This window comes from Helianthus annuus, chromosome 13 (genome assembly GCF_002127325.2).
Source record: "Helianthus annuus cultivar XRQ/B chromosome 13, HanXRQr2.0-SUNRISE, whole genome shotgun sequence".
Lineage (NCBI taxonomy): Eukaryota > Viridiplantae > Streptophyta > Magnoliopsida > Asterales > Asteraceae > Helianthus > Helianthus annuus.
In genome coordinates, this window is record NC_035445.2 from 70,546,815 (window position 1) to 70,556,824 (window position 10,010).

At 32.8% G+C, this 10,010-nt stretch overlaps 1 protein-coding gene across 6 annotated transcripts; it reads right to left on the reverse strand.

Moving 5' to 3' along the window:
* Positions 1–1,027: 1,027 nt before the first annotated feature.
* LOC110898101 (transcription factor TGA9) lies at positions 1,028–7,744 on the reverse strand. 6 transcript variants are annotated; one of them, XM_022144834.2, is made up of 13 exons: positions 7,443–7,744; positions 7,251–7,315; positions 7,003–7,170; positions 6,743–6,834; positions 6,332–6,414; positions 5,390–5,668; positions 4,612–4,656; positions 3,785–3,844; positions 3,538–3,664; positions 2,261–2,532; positions 1,934–2,155; positions 1,439–1,581; positions 1,028–1,348 (listed from the first exon to the last, which is right to left on the reverse strand). In XM_022144834.2, the coding sequence occupies exons 3-13, from the start codon at positions 7,125–7,127 to the stop codon at positions 1,258–1,260; spliced, it is 1,539 nt and encodes a 512-aa protein (XP_022000526.1). In that variant the 5' UTR covers positions 7,128–7,170; positions 7,251–7,315; positions 7,443–7,744; the 3' UTR covers positions 1,028–1,257. The 6 variants fall into 6 exon arrangements, with proteins under 6 accessions (XP_022000526.1, XP_022000529.1, XP_022000530.1 ...); XM_022144837.2 differs by having other exon boundaries at positions 6,761–6,834; positions 7,443–7,738; XM_022144838.2 differs by lacking the exon at positions 4,612–4,656.
* Between the last annotated feature and the right edge of the window lie 2,266 nt (positions 7,745–10,010).

The window sequence follows — 10,010 nt, forward strand, 5'->3', positions numbered from 1 at the left end:
CTTCGCAGCCCGACAGTATGAAGTACTGACCACACTGAGGGACAGGCCCTGAAGCGAAGGAGGGAACGAGCGGAATCAATGTGTTCCAATTTCTGGCCTTGCACCGACCATCAAATGGACCATGGACTAAACGACCACTGCCTGAAAGGACTATGTCCATGCCCCCCCCCCCCACAAAGTACATCTCGCGCCTATGGGCCGCTATAACTATCCAAGAAACACTCGAAACTGGAAGGATAAAAAACCCACCCGGGGATAATAAATAGAATTAATTTTTATGAAGTCATATGGGTTTAGTATTTGTTGTGTGTATATTTAATAAAACTCTTAAAATTAACTGAAAAGTTTGGCTTGAAAGAATCCATGAGTCCAACTACGATTAATAAATACAAAATTGTGGTAAGATGTGGGTTCAACCGCATTAACACACCATGAGATTCGACTACAATTGATTTCTCAAACAACTTTCGAAGTATCTAAAAGGATGGAGATGTAATCCCTCATTATTTTCTCTTAAAAAAACAATTGCAAAACAAAAATAAAGCAGTACGCTCAAATTACATTAAAAAAAACCAACCTACAACGCGGGAAATCAATTCTAGTTTCGCCTTATTTTTAAGATGTCTAAGACAAATTTTAATGCGTAGAATACAAGTGCTCTATGCAATAGTTTTTATTTTGTCCTCCTTTCTCCTAATTAATACATTATTTATGTATATTATATTTCTATCACATGAAATTATAGTGTGTGTACATGAACGTGTGTACGTTTGATGTGGGTGTGTGCAGGCGTTTGATGAAATCATGAGTTGGTGGAGTTTATGAGGTGATATGCACTCGCATATCCCGGTTAAGAGAAAACGCCTTTTAACTTCAAAATATGATAACTTTAGTTATAGTGTGTTACAATGTGTATGAACGTGTAAACTTTCTTCTCGTTAGGATTAGATTCTTCATGAAATACTCATGTTTTAACTTGTTTATACACGTTTTTTAAACAACTAGTGATGATAATTCACTACAATGGTTTTCATATACAAGATAACATACTCATAAACAACTTAAAATTTAATTTCTAGACGTAGAAAATAAATAAAAGGAACATAAACTAAATAAAAGAAAAAAAACTCAATAAACTATTTAATTATACCCTCTAAACTTTAGCAAGTTTTAAAAGTCTTCAGCCTTAAACAAACAAAGGCCATTCTCAATTGCACATCCATCATCAACCTTTACCAACTTCATTTCAATGTTTCATCATCCAAAGTTAGAAAAATGAATGTGTGAAGATTGCACCATTTGCAAATCCGTCGTCGTTTGACACGAGTTTTCGTCACTTATCAACGCCCTACAAAAAACAATAACCAAAATTACGTTTGATCAAACCTAACAACAAATCATAAACAAAACAGAAGCGATAACAAATTCAATATCTTACTCGCGTGGCCTAGAAGCCCAAAGCGAACTCAAAGCTCGCAAACGTCCATAATACTCGCTTATCACCAAGAAACATTTCGCTGCTTGTCGTACCGTTAATATCCTATGCAGTTGATGAAGAGTCTGTTGTCTCAAATTATCAGCCTAATATTAAAAGAAAGAAAAAAAAGTTAGAAATATTGACAGATGAAATGTCAACTACACAAATAATTCAAAATCCTTATAGATAATAACACCATCATATTCTTCTGAATTAAAAAACTCAACTTAACATTTTTTAAGAATAAACAAGTCAAATCATAATAATAAAATCCATATGTATTTGAATAATTAGTCAAAATCATATAATTATATGAATATTATTTGCTTTCAAAAGTGGTGTAAGTTAAAAAGTGATAATAACATTTTTTAGAAATAAACAATGATATGAGTTCAAATTCTTAATTAGTGTTCAAAAAATTATATCTAATTATATGATTATTAATTTATTATTTACCTGGCGAACGAATCCTTCGAGATTAGTCAGTTTTCCTAGCGCAACCGCCATATGGTGGACCCCGTCATTGACGGACCCGCTAGCGATGGTGTCGACCATTGATTGATGCAACTGATCCAACCCCTGCGTTAACGCTTCTTCGGCTTGTTGTGAGGATTGCTGCAGGCTATAAATCCCCACAACTTGTTGTTCTGTCAAAGGATCAAGTTGTATTGCCAACATCTGTCAGACAAAACACATAAAAACAAAAAAAAAAAACTGTTTCAATATATTTAAAAAAAAAATTAAATAAATGAGTGTAATATTTTGTAATGATATGTATGAAACCTTGATGAGTTCAGAGGGGCGAAAACCGCCCATCCAAAGGAAGCAGCGTTCCGCTGGGGTAGTCCACATGCCAGTTATCAAGTGGAAGACGTCGGATTTGGCTGCAACACCTTTTAACTGGAAGATTTCATCGTAATGTGCAACGAAGCTATCTACTATGACGCGTAGATCAGCGTCGGATAAATGGGATTGTAATCCTTTACGCAGCTCGGCCATATGTCTCTGATCATCATCTAGCCATCTTGAGTATTCCATGTCGAATATTGCTGCACCTGCACACACAGGATTGCATCTTCTGTTAGAATTAGAGACTACAAATTAAAAACAGCCCGAGGGCGACATATTACACGAGCTCGAGTTAGTAGCTTTTTAAGCTGAAGCTCGGCTTGGGCTCAACTCGTTTTTTAATTATTAGTTAATTTATACGCCTTGGCCTCTTAGCCTAGTGGCATCACGTGTTTTATCCACACCAAAGTGATGCGGGTTCAAGTCCCACAAGTTGAAATTTGTTGGATTTTAGAAGTATATTTTCAGAGTATGTGTTAGTCGTTCAGAAAAAAAATATATATATCTTTATAATTATTTTTAATATGTATTTTAATTATAATTTTATATATAACATAATATATATTAGGGAAAGGGTAAAATAAGAACCACCTTGAGTTGTAAGAACCATGAGAACTAGGCCTTCCAAAAAAGAAAGTTTCTCAAAAAAATTTAAAAAAATCACTTGTTTCGGCGAAAAAACAAAAAATAAAAAAAAAAATGTCGCATGCAAAAATTTACATCAGATGTAAAAAAAATTCATCGTTGTAACAAAATTTACATCAGGCGTAAATAAAACTTAAATCAGGCGTAACTGCCGACTAGACAATTTTTATTTTGTTTTTTTCACAGATGTGTTTATAATATTTTCGTCTACGTTTGTGCAAAAAACTGTGGCCCAACTCGCGCGGGAAGCAGGAGTTCTCATGGTTCTCACAACTCGTGGTGGCTCTTAATTGAACCGAAGCAATATATTTTATTTAGTTAAATTTATCATAATTTTATATAAATTATTATGCATATATATTTAATATATTAAATAAAAAAATGCTAAATTAGAGGCCCGTTTAGACTCGCGAGCCAGCTCGAGCTCGGTAAGTGAAGCTTAGCCTCGGGCGTGTTAATTAAACAAGCTTGTTTTTAGACACGAGCTCATTTAAGTTCGGCTCGTTCGATCTTATAGTAGCTCACAAGCGGCTTGGCTCGTTTATACTTCCATATAACCAACTCACCGGAACTAAGGTTCCCTCCACCACCGCCACCTCCTCCCACGAACAACCCCTGTGATCGCGCGCGTTGAAGATCTTGTTCGAGTTGAGTTAGCCTTATTCTGCTAGACTCCAGCTGCTGAACATATGCCTGCAAATGTTTGTACCCAAAAACTTATTGGTGATCTTGAAATAGGGGTGATTTTAAATTGTTAAAAGAAGGGATAATGAGATTAGTATTTTTTTTTTTTTTTTTGATGATTTAAGAAACCTTTTTCCTGAGCCTGCTTTTTCTTGCTGCTTCCCTGTTTTGAGCTAAGCGCCTCAATGTCTGCATGCATAATCAAGTTAATACTTTTTAATCACCTTTATTGTGATTTGTAAAAGTAGGAAAACAAAATTATAAAAAAATGATGTTTTTTTGTGTTCATAATGGGTGTTGTTATACCATACGGCCCATATGGGTCTATGCGGGCATTATAGATGTGGTAAAAAAAGCTATATGGCAGAGGCGGTGTATTAGAGCATTCACATCCAATCCATCAAATTATACATACATTCCACTAAAAAACAACTCCTATATCAATATATTTCCACTAAAAACAAATACTTTTTCTCTCTCCTTTCAATTAAATAATATTATCATTTCATTTTTCTCTCACTTCCACTCACAACCACTTTCAAAATATATTAAAAAAATTATAACGGGTGAACAGTGTCCCCCCAAATATACAGATAAACAGTAACATTTTCTCTCTCCTCTACTCACAACCACTTTTTATACCCTTTATAATATAAAAACCCCTCCTCACATAATTTGATGGTTACGGCTACCCCTCAACCCTGTCTCTGTACTGTTTTTGTAGTGTAAAAAAATAAAAAAAATTGGTTTTATACAAAGGATACCCCTGATCTCAAAAAAATAAAATAAAATAAAATAAAAATTAGAATACCCCTAAATTTTTAGGCTAGCTTCGCCACTTATATATGGGTCTGTATGAGTTAACTTGTATCAGTGTCACATCAGTTATAAGAGCCATATTTGCAATTTGTGTTTGTTATGATAGTTTTATATTGAATTTATATAACTAAAAAAACCTTGGCATCCAGTGTTTTCTCTGATGTTGAACCAGTTCCCTTTCTCTGCATGAAAACCAAAAACAGAGTGAAATTACTTGCTGTTTTTTTTTTTTATTTTTTTTTTTTAATTTATACTTCAGGTTGTACACCTACACCTATCAAAGAACCAACCAATAAAATTTAAATTGTGCTGTTTAAATGATAAAATAAAAAGAAATAGAAAACTAATGGATTTTTGGATAATTAAATATTAAACTAAAGAAATTTGTTGAACTGTAGTTATAGGGATTTGAGTAATCATTACCATAAAAAGATAAAAATGTAACACAGTTCTTGGGGGTAGTGAATGAACTTCATTAAGATTTCAATTTTATTTTATAAAATGGAAACAAAATTATTAATTACCAATTTAGAGATGAAAATAACAAAAAAGATTTTGTCCTCTCTCTCTCTCTCTCTCTCTCTCTCTCACACACACACACACACACACTGTTACATGTCAGGGAAACAGATCTGAAAAACAATGACTTCTTGTTAATTTTTCTATAAAATAGTTTGTTGGGATATATGAGTACAGTTATATTCATTTGCAGGGTTCATTTATAAAATATGATAAAATATATTTTCACCTTTTATCATTTCATGCATATGATGTAAAAGGAAATCAAGATACCATATCAAGACTAACATGTTGTTTCAAGTTTACAAGGTTTTAATGTGCAACTATGTGTCTATGTGTCTATATATATAAAGACAAAAAAATGAAGAAAACTTTAAAAAATAAAAAATAAAATACCTTTTCTGAGAAGGGTTTAGGGGCTTGTTGAGAGTGTGATGATCCTCCAGTTGTTACAGGACTACCTCCTTCACTTTCCATATCAAGTTGTGGTATTTGAAGATGTTGCAATTGTTGTCTAAAAACTTCGTGTTGTTGTTGTTGTTGTTGGTGTTCAGAAGATGTTTTTCGACTGTTATCGCTAATGGGAGATTCGGGTTCTATATGAGAATGAGTTTCCGGTTTACTAGCAATTGCGACATTTACCGCTGATCCTGAATCAGTGCTTGAATTACTTCCCTGTTTTTTAAACACACAAAAAAAAAAAATTAAAAGGCCAAGAAAATCACAAAAAAATTTCTTAAAAATGGAATAGCCATAAAAAAAAAAAAAAAAAAAAAGAACCCAATCACACAAGGAAAACAGTTAAAACCCAAGAAAAAACAATTCATAATAAATTAACAAAAAAAATGTTTTTCAAAATGTCATAAAGTGTTAAAGATCCAATCTTTATCATATGGGCATGTGAAAAAAACAGTTAAAAACCCAAGAAAAAACATTTCATATACTAAATTAACCTAAAAACATGTTTTTAATCACATAAATGTCATAAAGATTCAATCTTTAACATATGGGAATGTAAAAAAACAGTTAAAACCCCAAGAAAAAACAATTCATACTAAATTAACCTAAAAACATGTTTTTTAATCACACAAATCTCATAAAGATTCAATCTTTATCATATGGGTGTGTGAAAAAAACAAAATATACTATATGAACCTAAAAACATATTTTTTGATCACACAAATGTCATAAATATTCAATCTTTAACATGGGAAATAGAAGAAAAACAAGTTGTTTGACTGACTGAGTCCAAAAAAGGGATAACTTGTTAAGAGATAAAAACAGAAAGTTAAAAATTGGTTTTTTACTAAATGGTCAAAAGAAGTAAAAAAGAAGTACTCTTGAGGTTTGATGAATTCTCATAGGCCAAGAAGGGAACATGTCCAGTGTAGCAGCTGGCCTTGGTACTGTTGTGTATAAAGCTGCAATAAGATCACAATGAAGAATATCTTTAGGATCATCATCAAAAAATTCAAAAAAAAAAAAAAAGATGCACAAAAAGACAACAAAATTCATAAATCAGTAAATCACACTTTTGGAGTTTTGGTTCTCTGTTTTTATGGTGTGATTCAAGAAGAGTAAGTGGAGAATATTATCATACATATTATTACTCTACTTGTTATGGATAAAAAGATCATATCTTTTGACACTTTCAAACCCACTTTTTTCTCTCACACTAGTGTGTGTTCTTGAGGGTGAAGTTTGTTATGCTTTATCAAACGTCAGAAAGAGTAGGAATCAAAATCATACGTAATTTAGTTTCATCACCATGAGTCTTGTATCCTTGAAGAACAATAGCCTCTTCTAGCTCCCCAAAATCAAAAGATGGTCCTTCTTGATTACTAAAAAACAACAAAAGTGTCAAGAAAAACAGAGGATTATAGACTTATAGTAGAATTCACTATAGTACTACAATATATTATATTAAAGATGGTATTTCTCAAGAAACCCATGTGAAAATGATGAAAACTTTACAATAAAAATAGCAAAAAGAATGAAATTTTGTGTACATGAAGCCTGTGTTGGGAGGATTAAAGGCTGGAAAAACAGAGTATGGCAGGTGTTGATGATGATGGTGATGGTGTGAAGGTCCTGAGTCTGACAAACCAGTCTCTCCAACTCTATGACTCGCCATGCAAAACCTTCTTTCACGCCATTTTGGTTCAAGATTATGCAATCTACAAACAAAATTGAGTTGATTAACAAATACCCATATCATAAAGATCATGTTAAAGTTAAAGAATCCATAAAATCTCACTGGGTTTTTAAAAAGATGGTGAATTGTTGAAGAATAAGAAGAAAGCGAACACCTTTACAAGAAAACTGAAGAAATAAACAAAAACCCATGTTTAAAAAACAATAAATAATCATGTAAAAGTCAGAATTCACAATTTCTGATATGGGTTTAGAAGATGATACAAAATAAAAAAAAATAAAAAAAAAAACTAACACTTTTTCTTCAGGTGAAAGTGTATGTTGAAGAACTAAAAGAAGATGTTGAAGGAGAAGAAGAAGATCAAAGCTATCATATCAAGGTAACATCTGAATAGCCACCAAAGAAAGGTCCAGTCTTTTTCTCAAAACATGTCTCTTTCTCTCTCTAACTTTCTCTCTCTACTTTCTGTCTCTCTTTTAGCACTCTTGATCTCCTTCTCTATGAAGAAATAAACCAAGGCCCAAGGGTTTCATTATCTATTTTCTTGTGTTGAAATATAAAATAAGTATATGAGCAGAATTTGAAGCTCAAGTTGTGGCTGGTACACACAGCCCCTTTCTTCTTCAATTTTGTGGGGTTTGAAGACAAAAAAATGAAAATAATAAAATAAAAGTTTGAGAAAATATAAAAAAAATATTGTGGGGTTTGAAGACAAAATGAGAAATAATAAATAACTATTTTTAAACTAATTGTTTTTTGTTTTTATATAAAAATTTAAGAAAATGTCTTGACAGGAACCCACTAGAAATCACTGATTCCTATTCCACTCTCCAACCGCCTACGTTTTCTTATTGGTTAGGGCATTTTTAATAAATAAATTAATTGAAAATTATTTTATTAATTAAAGGAGTATTTTTAATCAATTAATAAATTAAGAATTGATTGCAATTTAGCTTTTAATCCAATAGAAATGCAAATGAGACAAGGTTTTCTTTCACAAAGTAGGTCTCTTATGAAGAAAAAGAAGGGTCCTTTAAAGATTTTCTTTCACTTTCGTACTTACCATCTTCTTTTTTATGAGTGGAATAGGTCCAACCATACATGCAAATGGTACAAGCTATACTAAGATTATAGGAATATTATTCGGTATAATAATAACGAAAAGACAAAATTGCACAAACTAACCTTTATATTATATCTAAACTGCACTTCATATTTTTTACTATGAAATCGGCCAAATCCGACATTTATGTTTGTAACACCCACCCCGTAACCCGGGTGATTGTGCACAATTGATACACTTACAGCGGAAACAAACTACTTTCATTAAAACTTATAATAGTCTGAGTACAACACTTTATTTATTTACGAACTTTTGGCAACTAAGAACTCCTTGATCTTCTAAAACTCCCCAACTGTCAAGTAGTTCTTATAGCTTTCCTCATGACTAACCTGAGATAAGTATACTCAAAACGACGTCAGATATATACTGGTGAGCTCATACTATACAATTTTTATAAAGACAAACCACAGTTTACATTATATGCATACACAATATGGGCATGTGACCACATTATAGTTAGGTTGGACCTCATTGAACCTTATAGGTCACATTTGACTTGTCACAAACCACCGTACAAGAGACATACTGGTCCTCCAGCTGTGTCCCCCTACGGCCGTCACATAGGTATGAGTGTGTGTCGCTGGACCTTATAAGCACGAAGTGCCTGTGGGTACAACACCTTATTACCCTTCCCAGAGTGACACACCTCATTAAGCATAATAGGATCCCATATACCCCTACTGACACATGCATACTGCAGCATTCTCATTATTACCAGTTATGGACGAGTATACTATCACAATTTAAAAGACAAGTATGATGACTCACCTGATTAGCAATTGCTTAACAGCCGCTAGTAATACTGGGTTATGTCTCAAGGTCCTGACACAATTACATAATCCTAGGTTAGGTACTGGTACACCTAACTAGTCATTTATCATGGCTGGATATTGGTTAACCCTACCTTGTTTAAGCATGGGTGATCAGTCCATGCCTAACTAAGGCTAGGCTACCCAATACCTGCCCCTGACAATAACCCTAGTACCTAAAAATAATACTAACACTACTACTACTAATATATTATTACTAATAATAAAACTAATATTAACTATTAAAAATAAATAATAAATAACTAAACATAAACTTAAACGAGAGTATACCTCAAAACTATCTACGGCACGTTGATGTAGAGTTTCCCTACTCCTGCTCCTACTCGCGCTCCAAAAACGACTATTAACAACACCCAACGGGGTATCGTATACTCAGGATTCTCTATACTAGAGCATTCCCGTTAAAAAAACTGATACCTAAACAACCTACTGAGACTCTTATTTAAAGCAAGCAAGCAGGCACCTCAAATCCTTTTCGGGTCGATGTGGGATTCATTGACGTACCTACCTACCTGCTTGACCTGCTAACTTGCTTGCTTATATATATTAATTCAGCTGCTTAACTCGTTTTTCTTGTATAACTTTTAAAATATGTCGTTTTATAAAACGACGAATATATCATTAGAACGAGCATATTTTTATCTACGTTTTAACCTAAGTTTCATTAAAAACGGAGTAAGGTAAATAAAATAATATATTTAATTATTAATATTAACGGTTTCCTATATTAGCCAAGGTTTGTCAAGATATTTCACCTTTCACACAATTATCTTACTCGTTTAACAATATATGAAATATAAATTACATATTTCACACGTTTATAACCAGCACATTAAGATTCGGGGTATTACATCCTTCCCTCCTTACAAAAATTTCGTCCTCCAAATTTGTCATTACTTAAAAAGATGA